Source organism: Artibeus jamaicensis, unplaced genomic scaffold (assembly GCF_021234435.1).
Source record: "Artibeus jamaicensis isolate MK-2021 breed Jamaican fruit bat unplaced genomic scaffold, CSHL_Jam_final contig_419, whole genome shotgun sequence".
Taxonomy (NCBI): domain Eukaryota; kingdom Metazoa; phylum Chordata; class Mammalia; order Chiroptera; family Phyllostomidae; genus Artibeus; species Artibeus jamaicensis.
In genome coordinates, this window is record NW_026521824.1 from 3485743 (window position 1) to 3500882 (window position 15140).

General features: G+C 39.8%; 2 protein-coding genes across 13 annotated transcripts in view; one reads left to right on the plus strand and one right to left on the minus strand.

Moving 5' to 3' along the window:
• NCOR1 (nuclear receptor corepressor 1) overlaps positions 1–15140 on the plus strand; it is a 209264-nt gene that overhangs the window by 189849 nt on the left and 4275 nt on the right. For all 10 annotated transcript variants that reach the window (XM_053665685.1, XM_053665687.1, XM_037166078.2 and 7 more), the window contains 4 exons: positions 2608–2745; positions 4456–4598; positions 12751–12804; positions 13772–13993. In XM_053665685.1, coding sequence (XP_053521660.1) covers positions 2608–2745; positions 4456–4598; positions 12751–12804; positions 13772–13993 — 557 coding nt within the window. The remainder of the gene's footprint in view (positions 1–2607; positions 2746–4455; positions 4599–12750; positions 12805–13771; positions 13994–15140) is intronic.
• The window catches only part of TTC19 (tetratricopeptide repeat domain 19), a 43310-nt gene that overhangs the window by 2355 nt on the left and 25815 nt on the right, over positions 1–15140 (minus strand). Inside the window, exons 10-11 of one of the 3 annotated variants that reach the window (XM_037166119.2) lie at positions 3782–3843; positions 588–611 (exon numbers count right to left, since the gene is read on the minus strand). In XM_037166119.2, coding sequence (XP_037022014.2) covers positions 609–611; positions 3782–3843 — 65 coding nt within the window. In that variant the 3' untranslated portion in view covers positions 588–608. Of the gene's footprint in view, positions 1–587; positions 612–3675; positions 3844–15140 lie in introns of those variants that run through there. The other 2 variants (XM_037166110.2, XM_053665689.1) reach the window with 2 other exon arrangements.

Consider the following 15140-nt stretch of genomic DNA (forward strand, 5'->3'; position numbering starts at 1 on the left):
GGTTTATTCCTGTTTCCATCCAGATAGTATCAGTGGATGGCTGGATGGCAACTGCTGTCCAAGTAAGTGGATACCCTGACTAGAGCAGTTGGTATAGCAGGCTTCAGCTGAGGTTTCCCCTGTTCCTATTTTATGGGTTGCAGGAGCCAACATGGGAATAGGAGCAGGGGTATTCGAAGGGTCTGTATATCCAAAGAGGCCTAATTAATAGTTGTGTCTCTAAACAGAGAGCTATTTGACAGTGTACTCTGCTGTAGGTAGTCATGCCCCTTGCTCAGTGTAGGAATCTGGGTGGAGGCATTGCACTAAATGGGATATGAGTTCACTAATACCCCAGAATCTCTGCAAAAGCCTGTATCTCTTTCACGTTTTTTGGTATGGAGTGGGCTTGTGTTGTATCTCTGATGGCCTCAGGGACAATCATGGATCTTACCAGACTGAACAATTCCCAAGAGCTTTATAGCATGCTGTGCCTGGACCTTTAACTTTTTGCGGATTTACTCCCATCGTATCTGTTATAGTTGATCCAGTAAAGTTCACAGGCTTTTCTGTAGCAGAGGCAAATCTTCACAGATTAACATTTATGTCATCAATGTAATGAGCCCATTTCACTGGGGTTGGGAAAGAAAACAGTGACAAATTGTGGTCACCATGCCATGGCATACAGTGGGGCTATGTAGATAGCCTTGAGGAAGCATTTTGGAAAGTCCATTGTTGACCCTCCCAGGTAAAGACAAATTGATTTTGGGACTCAACAGCCAGGTCCAGCATAGCATGTTTCTAGGACCATAGCCACATTATGTAATATAGTGGCAGTATTAGGCACAGCTACATGAACAGGGGGTGGTACCTCATTTAGCTCTCCATAATCTACAGTCCATTCTTCAAGAGACATCTGGCTAGCTTACTGGCCACACTGGTCTGTTAAAGGCACTGTGTGTCAGGCGAACGGTGCCCATATGGCAGAGCTCTTGGATAGTTTTCCCATCCTTAAGTTGTCCCAGTAACTCTCTGCAGTTGTGGTAAACTAACTGGCTCTCAGTTGGCATTATCTCTCAGTACTAATTCAATTAATTGTCCTTGAAGGTAGAATTTCCTGATAGAGGTTTGTAAAGTCTGTCTTTGCAAGATGTCAGTGCCTGGTATGCTTTTGGGATTGGGGAGATACATACAATGCCTGTATGTATCTCTTGCCCAGCTTTAATACTCATCAGTATAAAGCTAGTTTTGTTTTATTTTTACTCCTACTTGCCCATCTTCAAACTGGATTATTTTGAAGCATATCTCAGACATCATCATGTCAAGAAGCTGGGTAATGTTAAAGATAAGATGAAAACACATTTTTTCTTTTAACAAAAAAAACTTCGATTGTCAAAGAAAGTTCAAAACTTGTATAACAGAGTCATGGTTCACTCCTGATATAGAGCAGATTTTGAGCAGTTGATGGTGTTTGTGAAAATTCCATTTGATTTTTTCACTTGTAATTTGTACATCACTACAACTGCATTTGAATTAGGATTGTCACATTTCTTTCATTGGATTTTAATCAAATTCTTGGTTTTACAGTTTTAAATGTTCACACAATTTATAGTATTATAAGGCACCACTGGTGGGTTTTTCAATCTATAAGCAAAACAACACACAGGAGTTTTTCTGTAGTTCTAGACAAAATGAAAATGTTGTAAATCACAGAAAAAAATGGTTGAATATGCTATGTAAAATTGAAATAGACAAACTAAAGATTAAAATGGGCAACAACATAGAGAAGGTAGCCAAGTTCATCTGTCATGGAAGGGAGTTGATTCAAGTTTTACAAATCAAGGAAAGTGTAAGATTATTTAGTTAAAGGGGTAACCACCAAAGAATTAAAAGAAAAAAAAAGGTCAAAAATGGCCACCTCTGAGAATTGGGTAGAGTTGACTGGGAAAGGAAATCACAAATTATATTTAAGTATAACAGTAACAAAAGCAGATGTTAAAGAACATAAATATTTCTTAACATGGATAACCACTGAACCAAAAACTTTTTTTTTTTGTCTACACTGTGTTTCTCTCACATTATCCTTACCAACATGGTATCCAAAGGAAGAACATTAAATTGTGAAGAACTGCTTAGCCCTACAGTGATATATCAGAACTTATCTTGACTCATTGGACAAACTCCTTAGGTTTCAGTTTAGTTTTCAAGTACTTTATCTTTTGACTTAATGAGGAAAGAAAGACCTGGTAAGTCGTGACCCAGTATGAGCCTGAAAATCCATGAGGGCTCACCTGAGTCCCTGGCCCAGAGCCAGGGGAGGGGTCTGATGCTGGAGCACTGGGGAGCCTCCTGACAGATCAGGGCCTCGCTGGCTCCGCCCTGGCTCTGTGTGTGGTGCACCTTCCCCATCTGGCAGGCATGCGTGGGTAAACCAGGAGTGAAAAGACTTTTTAAAATATCCACATATATAATGAGTACTTGAGGAAACTTTACTGATATAAATTGGCAACTTTTGTTCATTTTCTCCTGAATGAAGTAATGAGTTAACCAGGGTAACTTAATGGGTTTAGGGTAAACTGCACGTGAGCCCTAGGAGTACAACTTAATTATTTTGTGTTATATTATTAGGCCTGGAAAATCCCCAGAGAGGAGTCATGTCTCTTCAGAGCCCTATGAACCCATCTCCCCACCCCAGGTTCCAGTTGTGCATGAGAAACAGGACAGCCTGCTGCTACTGTCTCAGAGAGCAGAGCCTGCAGAGCAGAGGTGAGGAGCAAGGTGCCCATGTCACTGACAACAGCTCCCGTCTGTGAGAGTGTGTGTGTGTTCAGTGCCTTTCTATTTTCCTTAAAGTTGATGCCTTTTTCCTTTTGGGTTGTATGTGAGGATAGAACTCTCAGAGGATCATTCCATTTGTTTTCCTAGTGATCTGTTACTAGTGGATTTTAATGGAAAAATTCTAATACTTACAGGTTATAGAAAAGAATTTTGTTATTCTCCGTGAAGTGAAGTTCTTCTAGATCTTTTGTTAAACCTTTTTTGCCTCTGTGGTCCCCCCTGAATTCAGCTAGCATTTGAGTGTTTACCATGTGCCAAGCATTGTGGACTGTGTATGGAAGGGAAGTTAATGATGACTACCTGTGCCCAGCCACATTACATTATTTTTCTTACCTCTTTCTATCCCTAGCCCAACCCTATGAATTATTAGAATTCCCACATGGATTAGACATAGACATCTTTGATTTGGCCCCTTTTCAGTCCTCTTTCGCCAGAGTGATTTGTCTAAAACTCTGAGAATCAAGAGCTGAGTCATTAGCATGGCATTTGAGTTAGGAACAGGCTTATACTGTTCATCTCATTTTCGGCCACTTTTCCCTTATACTTTATTCTCATCCATGTCAAGTTGCCTATTGTTCCCTGAATTCCTTTCAGTCCATATTCATGCTGTTTTCTTGGTGTGGAACACCCTCTCCCGATGCTCTAAGAGGTGAACACATGATCTTCCCGTGGTCAAATAAACTAAGAGAGCAAGCTCAGCCTTAAACCAAGGTCTGTGTTACCCCAAACTGTTAGTATGTTTCTTTCAATGTGTTGTTATTTACTTATTATATATATTCATTAGCAATCAAATAGATGTTGATACCTTTCAATGAAATGAGGAAGAAAATTTTTGAAGAGGAATGATGTTAAATGTAATTACACATTTTTATATCACTTTATTCATCTTTCTTGGCAAATGGTAGCTTCACACATGTACTTGTGTTTGAATGATGAATGGGTTCATGTAACAGGATTATGTTACCTGCAGTGTTCTATATGTTCCGTTACTATCTCTGGTTCCAGTTCGAGCTTGGTAGTCTTGAGCTGTTAAAGGAAACTTGTTTTTTTTAATGTGTTTATATAGGAAGCTGCCAATGAAATACAAAACCCTTTACTTGAAACTTATTTAGTTCATCTGGTAGGAGGCTTTGAAATGATTGTAACAATTTCTGTGTTATAGTTGCTCTGTTCAAGTCCAATGGTTAATTACTTACGTGTAAACTCTTGCTATTTTATAGACCAGAATGCTATTGATTATAATTGTATTGTACTTCAAAGTAATTCTGCTAGTAAAATAGTTCCTAGTTCGTGTGATAACCATAAACAGATGGTTATGCATGCAGCGTTATAAACTGTTTCTTAGTTTTTCTGCTAATATGTTTGCTGCTTATTCATTCTAAGAATCTTTGTTCTAGATTATCTCCATTCCAGTCCTCATTTTATGATTTCACCTTTGAGTGTTAAAGTATTTGTGTCCTCAAATATAATGTACTAACTGGCTCATGGTCACACATTGCTCCTTAGGGTTTTAACCACACACACGATGGGGAGGTAGTAGTTTTCTCAGATACTCTCTGTGACTGTTATTGTCATTGATAGTAAAGTCTCTCAGGTTAGGAGTTCAGATGATAATAGATATAACTATGTTTCTGACAGGAGCGATTCCCGCTCACCAGGGAGTATAAACTACTTGCCTTCATTCTTCACCAAGCTTGAAAACACATCACCCATGGTTAAATCAAAGAAGCAGGAGATTTTTCGTAAGTTGAACTCCTCTGGTGGAGGTGACTCTGATATGGGTAAGTGGGATTTCTTTCATAAACTCCAAATAAAGCATGCATTAATAACGATATCTCCAATGTTGCCTCTTGCGTAATCCTTGTGTTTAAAGGCTCTTACACGCATCTAACGACACCTGATCCTAAAGTTTCTTCTCACATGGTTGCCGGTATACAAAGATGCTTTTTGTTAGGGAGCAGGAACTTGCTATTTCTGAAGCTGTCCATTTTCTCTTTGAATAAATGCTGGGTCTAGCTGGATTAGCTCCATATTTTTCCCCCACTGGTCTTGGTTTTATCCATTTGGGCCATCTCTACATAACATCTCTTCAGCCATTTGAAGACAAGTCATATCCTTTGAGCCTTATTTCTGTAAATATTTCCAGTTCATCATCACAACTGGCCTGGTTCTGAGTATTCATAACATCTTAATTGCTGTCCACTAAAAACATTCTATGTAGCTTAGTCTTTTTAGTTGGTTCTGAGATTCACCACTATCAAGGGAGTCTAATGTTATATTAGGGGGGTTTTAAATATATTGTATTGATTATGCTATTATAGTTGTCCCATTTCCCCCTCTTCATTCTCCTCCATCCTGCATACCCATTCCCACCTACATTCTCCCCTCCATGTCCATGTGTTATAAGTTCTTTAGCTTCTACATTTACCATACTATTCTTGGCCTCCCCCTATTTTCTACTTACCATCTATGCTACTTATTCTGTGTACTTTTTCCCTCCTCTCCTCCTCCCACTCCCCTGTTGCTAACCCTCCATGTGATCTCCATTTCTGTGGTTGTTCCTGTTCTAGTTGTTTGCTTAGTTTGTTTCTGTTTTTGCTTTAGCTGTGATTGTTAATAATTGTGAGTTTGCTGTCATTTTACTATACATGCTTTTTATCTTCTTTTTCATAGATGAGTCCTTTTAACATTTCATAAAATAAGGGCTTAGTGAGGATGAACTCTTTTAACTTGACCTTATCTGAGAAGCACTTTATACCTGCACTTCCATTCTAAATGAAAGCTTTGCTGGATAGAGCAATCTTGGATGTAGGTTCTGCCACTCATGACTTGGGATACTTCTTTCCAGCCCCTTCTTGCCTGCAAGGTCTCTTTTGAGAAATCAGCTGATAGTCTGATGGGAAGTCCTTTGTAGGTGACTGTCCCCTTTTCTCTAGCTGCTTCTAGGATTCTCTCCTTCATTTTAATCTTGGGTAATATAATTATGATGTGCCTGGTGTGTTCCCCCTTGGGTCCAACTTCTTTGGGATTCTCTGAGCTTCCTGGACTTCCTGGAAGTCTATTTCCTGTGCCAGATTAGGGAAGTTCTCCTTTATAATTTGTTTAAATAACTTTTCCACTTGTTGCTCTTCCTTTTCCCCTTCTGGTAACCCTATAATTCAGATGTTGGAACGTTTAAAGATGTCCTGGAGGTTCCTAAGCCTCTCCTCATTTTTTTGAATTCTTGTTTCTTCATTCTTTTGTTTGGTTGTTTCTTTCTTCCTTCTGGTCCACTCCATTGATTTGAGTCCCAGTTTCCTTTCTATCACTATTGGTTCCCTGGGCACTTTCCTTCATTTGACTTAGCATAGCCTTCATTTTTTTTCATCTAATTTGTGATCAAATTCAACCAATTCTGTGAGCATCTTGATCACCAGTGCTTTGAACTGTGCATCTGATAGTTGACTATCTCTTGGTTGCTTAGTTGTATTTGCTGTGGAGCTTTGATCTGTTCTGTTGGGCGATTTTTTCCCCTTGTCATACCTGTTATGTAGCAAGGGGCGGAGCCTTAGGTGTTCACCAGGGTAGGGCAACCCACATGGCTAGGTTATGGTGCTGTAAGTGGGGGTGGGGGGGTCAGAGAGGGAACAATAGCATTTGCTCTGCTCTCTGTCAAATTTCAGTCCCTTCTGCCACTTCCCCCAAACAAACTGGGCCTTTCTGGTGCTGATTCCTGGGTGGGTGGGTCTCTCCAGTGAACTCTCCTGTGAGGCTGGAAGTCTCTCCCCGCACCTCAACCCCCACAGATGTTCTCAACTGGTGTTTTGAGTCTTTATTTCCCTGCACTGGGACCCTGGGTTGTGCGGTCTATCTGGCTTCCCAGTTTGCCTGGCTCATCTGTGTGTGAATGTGGGAACACCCAGTCAGCCAGCCGCCCGGCAGGCAGTGCCTTGCTTTACAGTTGCAGCCTTGCTGGGTCTGCACGCTGCCACCCCGCACCCGGGGCCTGGCAGCCACTGCCTGAATGCCCAGGGTTCCGCCCACTGCCTTCTTGCATACCTGGGGTACGTTGTGTGCCCGGTGTCAGTTTTTGTGCTGCAGCCCCTGTGCCCGGCTGCCTGACTCTGCCCCACCTACTGGTCTGGATGAATGTATCTGTTCTACTGCCTTGGTTGTCTAACCTTCCATACAGTTCAATTTTCTGTCAGTTCTGGTTGTTTTGTTTCTAAGTTGTTTTTGTCCTTATTTTGGTTGTGCAAGGAGGCACAGTGTGTCTACCTACACCTCCATCTTGGCTGGAAGTCTATATTAGGGTTTTTTAGCAACCTACCTACTGTCATGTTATAGTGTGCTTAGCACCAATGTAAATATCAAGATCTGTGCTGCTTTTGATCTATACTCTTCCCCCTGCTGTACGTTAGTACTTAACTTCCTCTAAGTACAGGATGATGTAATCTGTGCTCACATCATTCTGACTTTTTCTGCCCTACTAGTGTCTTCTTTATCTCAGTTCAGTTATTCAGCATCCATCTGCAAATCTGATAAACCCACCATCTGAAAATATCAGTAACGGTTGGTATTGGCAGAAAACAGTTTATACGTATAAACAAACAAAATCACTGTGCTGTCAGCACTACTCTAAGCATGTGCATATGTATAGTAATTTAATCCTCCCAATAACCCTACACATTACGAGTTATAATTATCTGCATATTGCAGTTGAGAAAACTGAGACTTAGAGATTTAATAACTGGTATAGGTTATATAACCAATAAGTAAGGGGCCGTGGTTCAAACTCAGGCATTCCAACTCCCAACTCCATGCTTCTACAGTCCTGTACTTACAGAACTGTAAGCATTATCATTATCCAGATCTTTGGTAAATATCCACTAGGATAAAGCTTTGTGGCATCCCAACCTTTCCTTTGGGTTGGTAAATATGCCTTAATCGGAATTTTCTTCATACTCTTGTTATTTAGCACACTCACTTGCACTAGGTTGGCCAGAAAGTCCGTTACATTTTTTCCATTTGATGATTCTAATAGTGTTTAGTTGTTTTTAACTTCATTTTGAAACAATTTTCTTAGATCATGTAGTGACAGCTGTCATATCAGTGTGCATTAAAAAAATACCTCTCAAGACAAGTAAACTTTTGTGTAGCCATTTCAATATTGAAGATGGAAGAATATACCCAACATTTTTGGCATGTTACGCTTTCAAGAAACATAACATGGTAAAGCAACCTAGGCCATCCTCAGCCTCCAAAACGAGCCAACACCATATTTCAAGAAAGGTAAAAATGCAACTGAAACACACAAGAAAGATTTTTGCAGTGTATGGAGAAGGTGCTGTGACTGATTGAATGTGTCAAAAATGGTTCGCGAAGTTTCTTGATACTGTTGACATTCTGGCCAAATAATCCTTTGCTGTGGGTTGTCTAATGCATTGGAAAATGTTTAGCAGCATCCCTGGCCTCTACCCACTATAAGCCAATAGCGAGAGATAGCCAACATACTCAAAATACCCAAATCAGTGAAGTTATTGGTGAAAAATGTCTTTTATTTTACAGAAAAAATGTAATGGACCTTTTGGCCAACCCAACACTATCGGCCCAGTCTTAACTTATCCAGCTTTTACTTAGTATATCCAGTGATGCAGAGGCTTTGTTGGATGCCTTGCAGCAATCTGGGTACACCATACTTTCCTCTCTTTCTGTGATTTAGTCTCCTGACTCTGTCAAAAGAAATTGTGGCCTGTGCACTTTTAACTGCCAGGTGGGTGTGTGGATCTGTGACACTGGGTGATTAATAAAGGTTGAGTGACAAAGGGGAAAAAGGATGAGCCCAGGGGCATTTATTATTTGTGAATTTACCCTAGCTCTTAATTACCAAGTTACCTTAAGTGGCAACAAATGGAAAACAAGGGTGTCTAATCTTTTGGTGTCTCTGGGCCACACATAAATACACAAACACTAACAAAAACTGATGAGCAAAAAAAAAGGTTTTAAGTAAATTTATAGTTTTGTGTTGGGCCATATTCATAGACATTGTAGGCCGTGGGGTGGTTGGGTGTCCAACCTACAGCCCATGGGCCACATGGGTCCCAGCATGTCTGTGAATGCTGCTGAACACAAAATAGTAAATTTATTTAAAACATTGTAAGATTTTTTTGTGATTATGTGTCACAATGTATTTAATGTGTGGTCCAAGGCAACTCTTTCATTGTGGCCCAGAGATGCCAAAAGGTTGGGCACCTGTTAAGAATGTTGACCAGAATTGCTATCAGGCTTATAGTATCTTTTCTTCTTCTTTTTAAAAAATATCATTACATTTATCTGCCTTCAGTCCAGTGGTTTCATCTATTATTTATAGCTCCTCAAATGTTACCAGCAAAAAATCTGGAACTATCATGTTCAGATTCTCTCAGAACCCAGAGAGGAATCTGAGCATGGAGACATAGAGGCTTCAGAGCAGCCAGTGGTTAAGCCTTGTCTCACCTTGTATGGTTTGACCCCATCCTCTCTAGTCTTGGTGTTGCCATTTCAGTGGGGAAAAAATTAACAGGAAAATGCCACATATAAACTAAGGCTACAATTTTCTATTTTTTCCATTGTTCTTAGATCTCTCATTCACTAATTTAACTGTTATTTACTGAGCAGGCTAGTATGTTGGATGCTTTTAGGATGACAGATGGTCGGTAATCTCTGAAAATAATGAAACAAGTATCTAAGCTTAACAGAAAATAAAATGCATTTATGTTTTAAGGAAAGTACTAACAAAATTGCTTAAGTCTGGGATTTTCTGATTGTAAGAAGTCATTTTGATTATGGAAGGGGACAGTTAAGGAGTTGTTTTAAGCAGTGATTTTTAGCCTTTTTCATCTCATGGTACATATAAACTAATTACTGAAATTCTGCAGTACACCAAAAATATTTCTCTGCTGATCTGACCCAGAAAAAGATACAATTTTTATTCATTCACACAGGACGGTATTGTTACATTGGCTGTTGTCATTCTTTTATGTGACAATCTAACGAAAGTGACCCTGACTAAATAGGTAGTGTGTGAATTCCTGCTGGTGGAAATCTCTGGGAGAAAGAAACCAGTGGCCCCTGGGGGGTGGTGTGGCAAAGGGCCCGTCTGGGCCTCAGCAGGAGGTATCACTGAGAAGGCCATCCCCCAGCTCAGGGCTTCCACAGAGGACCCCAGCACCCTGCCTTTCGTCTTCAGACACCACAGCTTTGACACATAACTTTGATATCTCTGTGCCTGCTGATGATAGTTAACCGCTTCCCTGTTCTGCAATCTTTTTCTCTTGGCTTTCAGATACTGCTTTATCCTGGTTTGTTTGTTTTTTTCCCTTCTTGTTTGGTCATTTCTCATGTCTTCTTAAAAGCTCAGTCTTGCTTCAACTAGCCCTTGAATGTTGGTTTTCCTAGTTTTCTCCCCATGCAACTAACCTGATTTATTTCTACGCTGGGAGTTTAAACTGTGTTGAAAACTTCCCGACTTCTATCTGGAGTTCAACTTTTTCTACTTTGCAGACTTCATTTCTTCTTGAATGAATGTCTCTTTAAATGTTTAGACACTGAATTAACGTACCTCTCCACACGAAGAAATCTGTTCCTCCTTCCCTTCCAAATTCACCTTTACGGTGGCTCCACTAAGTCATTTTTTTTGGCAGTTCCCTTCTGCTTTCTGTACCTACCTCCTCCTGCCAGGTCTGCCCCCTAAACAGCTCACATTATCTTTCTTTCCCCTGTTTTCTGAGTAATTATGTTCTCACAGGTTTGCCCATCTGGAGCGTCCTTAGCATCCCAGGGATCGATCTCTTGCTTCAACAGATTCTGATTGGACAGAACAGACCTAGGATGCCCCTACTTCCAGCCTTTGATCATCCTCCAACCTCTTTTCTAGTCACTGCCAGAACCACCTAGGCCATCCTCAGCCTCCAAGACAAGCCAACACCATTTTTTGACCTTAAACTCATTGCCAAACAACCACGAGCTCCCAAGTTCATCAGAATTACTCCACCTAGGTGGAGGCTGCCATCAACCATCTGGTTAACCTGCATCTGCGGGCTTCCTACACCTACCTCTCTCTTGGCTTCTATTCCCATTGATGCGCTATGACTCTGCAGAGTGTGGGCCACTTCCAAGAGTCAGCTGAGAAGAAGTGCAAGGGCAGTAAGTCTCTTCAAGGTGCAGAACCAGCACAGTAGCCACATTCTCTTCTGGGACGTGCTGAAGCCTTCCCAAGATGAGTAGGGTGACTGATGCTCAGGATGCCAGGGAAGCCATTTGGCCTTAGAGAAGACCCAGGCAATTGTGGATCTGCAGGCCCTGGGTTATGCCTGTACAGACCCTCATTTCTGTGACTTTCTGGAGAACCACTTCCTCATCCAGGAATGTGGGTGACCACCTGACTTACCTCCATAGGCCGGCCAGCCTCCAGGCTGAACTGGTTGAGAGTCTCTTCACAAGGCTCCCCCTCAAGCACAATTAGAAGCCTTTGGAGCCCAGAGGCCTTTGAAGAGTCCCTGTGTGTCACCCTGGTATCTGGCTTCTGCTGGAGCTTCTCCCTGAAACCACTAGGCCTCCTTCCTTGTAACCACCCTGGAGCCCTCCCTCTCCGATGCGTTGGACCAAATGGAAATAAAGCTTTTTGCTGGGAAAAAAGTTTTCCCATCTGCTTTAAACCAGAGGTGCTCAAACTTGAATATCATATCCATCACAGCCACCTGGATTGCTTATCAACTATGTGAATTACAGGTCCCAGGAATCTAGGAAAGTACGTTTACTAAACTAGCCAGGTGATTCAGATTTGATGGCTCCACCACCACACTGAACCACTGAACTATAGCTCCACAGGTGCTTACACTTCAGTGCCTTTTAAGTCCAGTATCTTACAGTATTATCTTTGGCTACAGGATATGAAATTGTTTTCACCTGACCATTTTTGATCAATAAAGTGATTTTATTATGATTCAACAAAATAACTGCTCAATAAATATTTGTAAAATGAATGAATGAGTCCTGTCCCATAAACTTGTTATTTTAGGTGGAGTGTTACATAAGTAAGATTGTCATTATAGTTTTGTTTTTATAGTTCTTCCTGAAGATTTTTTTCCTCTTGCCAGTTTAAAGTTTCCCTAATGAAGAAAGTTCATTTCTAGGCACATGTACTCCCCATCTTCACCTAGGTTTCATCCCTAGGTAAGAATTCATCTTTCTGTGGTCTCATCTAAAATATAATCTTTGGAACATCATTTGTTTAAACACCCACTTCTTATATTCTTCTTTTTTTATATTGTCTACATAAAGTTGGAAGACATGATGAAAAACACCACATATGTCCCCAAATTCCCTCTATTCTGGCTTTAGAGATAGTTCCCAGTTGTTGTCATTCAAACTGTACAGATAGATTAAGATTGTTCAGTTGGCAGGAATGAAAAGAAACAACGTGCAGAATCTTTGTCTTAACCTGGTAACCTATGAGTAGTTTCCAGTTAACCATGGTAGAGAAACACAAGGTCATTTTCATACTATTCATTAAGCTGTCTTTTCCCATGATCTAATCTCAGGTTGCCTCAAACCTGTTTCTGTTTTTGTAGGGGTCATCTTCGAATACAAGCTTTCTCTTCTAAATAGCCTGGATTCCTGTTCTTAGACCAGCTTCTTTCTATTTGTGTTTCTCTAGCAGTGAAAAGTTTCTTTTCTTCCTCTGGGTTATATTAGTCCTGTTCTGATTTTCCACCTCACCCAATATTTTATTCCTGATTTCCTTTCTTTAAAAAATATATTATTTATTTCATTTTCTATTAATGGGTAAAATATAAAGTTGAGGTCATGAAGAAAAATTGGTTAATTTTATTATAGAATTTTTTTGAGACTTGATCTCTCCTTAAGTCCATGATTATCGCATCTCAATTAACTTGACTATTTATTTAAATACAGCAGCTGCTCAACCAGGAACTGAGATCTTTAATCTGCCAGCAGTCACTACCTCAGGTAAGGTTCAAAATATATTATTTGCAATATGAAATCGGTAGCAGTCAATCGGACAGATAATGTATTGAGTACTGACTGCATAGTTGGGGGACGACTCCAGTACAGAAAAATGAATAAAAGCTCATAACTTAATCAGGGAGATAGTATCAATAAAAAGTGAATTAAGCCCTGGCCTGTGTGGATCCCTTGGTTGAAGCGTTGTGGATTGAACGGAAGGGTTGTAAATTCAATTCTTAGGGCACATGCCTAGATTTGCAGTTCAGTCCCTGGTGGGGGCACATAGGAAAGCCAACAGATTGATGTCTCTCTCACAATGATGTTTCTTTCCCTCTCCTTTCTTTCCCTCTGTCTAAAAGCAATAAGCATGTTCTTGAGTGAGAATTTTTTAAATAGTGAATTGAGATTCAATAAGTACATGTTAGAAAGATAAGTGAACAAAGAAAAGCAAAACCATTAACAGTGCAGAAACTAGGAAACTGAAAATAAAGAAAACTGTTTCAGTAAATTTAACACAAGTGGGTGACTGATTCAATTAGCCAAGAAAAACAAATTTCCTTGCATTATTGGTGAATTTATATAGTATTTATGTGGGCTCTTAATGGTGTTTCACGTAGCTTGCCAGGTACAGTCATACCTTGGTACTCGTCAGCCTCAGAACTCATCAAACCTTGTAATCATCATATTTTGGCCAAAAAAAAAAAAAAAAGTTTCAGCACTGTGCGCTTGCTCAGGACTTGTTGCACTTGCTAGAACTTGTATGAGTCATGATGCCACCCCAAAAGAGAAAATACTTCATCATTTGGTACTCACTGGTTTTGGAATGAGTTCTGGAATGAATTAATGACAAGTACTACAGTAGCACTGTGTTGTGTGTATCCAGTGAACCAAAGGACTGTATGTAGTCCGTTTATTTGTTTACTGATTGACCTCTCAGAAATAAGCAGAAATGTTATGGTTATCTCTTCAGGCTCAGTTAGTGCTAGAGGTCATTCTTTTGCTGATCCTGCCAGTAACCTTGGTCTAGAAGACATTATCAGGAAGGCTCTCATGGGAAGCTTTGATGACAAGGTGGAGGACCATGGCATTGTCATGTCCCAGACTGTGGGAGTAGTGCCTGGTGGTGCCAACACTTCCATCATGACCAGCGGTGAAACACGAAGAGAAGAGGAGGACCCATCACCTCACTCAGGTAAGGTTTTCTTTCTCATGTTCTTCTGTTTGCTTTCCCAAGAAAAAGCCAACTAGTCACTTTTGTATTCAGAATAACCTGAATACAATAACCTTCAAAATAAGTTTTTCTAACCTACTCATTTTAGTGGCATGAACAGAAATTAATATGGACAAAAATTTTTCACCCAGAATGTCACCCTCCCACATATTTGTTTTTACTTTTGTTTGCATCTAGTCCTTATCTGTATGTATACATTATAATTGTAATACAGGTATAATTTCATATTCTGCTTTTGAATAAAAGTGACTATTGTAATAAAAATGATAGGCTCAGAATAAAAGAATTTTATCCTCTAAGAGTAAGGGAAAAAAGGGGGAAAAAAAACCCTTCAGAGATCATATTATCCAGAAAGCTTGTGCTATTGTTTGAGGAATGAGCATTGTTCCAGACATGTCCACTGATAGACACACATAAAAGGTTAAACAATGAATAATTTACCTGAAGGTCAGCATTATTTCAGGTTTAATTCTCCTGTTATTGTCAAGCAAAAGACTGCACTAAGGTTAAGACAAATGTAGAGATTAGAAATAGTTTTTACCTATACACATTAATTTTAGGACCATATGGATTCACTTCCTGCTCTGAAAGATGAGCTTTGTCTTTCCCTTTCTGCTCTTACATTCCAATTTTTAATGATTTTTTAAAAGTGTTTGTTTATTTCAAGGTTATAATATTGGTGGCTGTTAGACAGTTATAATTATCCTGGTTGTATGATCTTTTTATTATGGCCTTTCTTTTTGCTAAAGTTTTCACACTCCATTTTCTCACAAAGGATATTATATTCCAAGAACTCTAATGCTCCAGAAATTTTTTGTTGTTGCCTTTATATTTGAAACAACAGTATGGCAGGTTATAATTTTCTTAACAAACACTTTTCTCAAAACAAGATTTACTTTTTTTCTGGCACTCACTGTCACATAGGAAATATGGCTAGATGTTTCTCTCCTAACCCCACCCCCTACTTTTGATGGATGACAAATTTTCTGTCTAAAGAATCCTTTTTTCCTCAATTTAATAAATTAACCACCAGCATGTATTACATTTCATCATTCTGTATCAGATTTTGCTGATCACAGGAGAACATCTGCATTTCAGGTAGATTTTT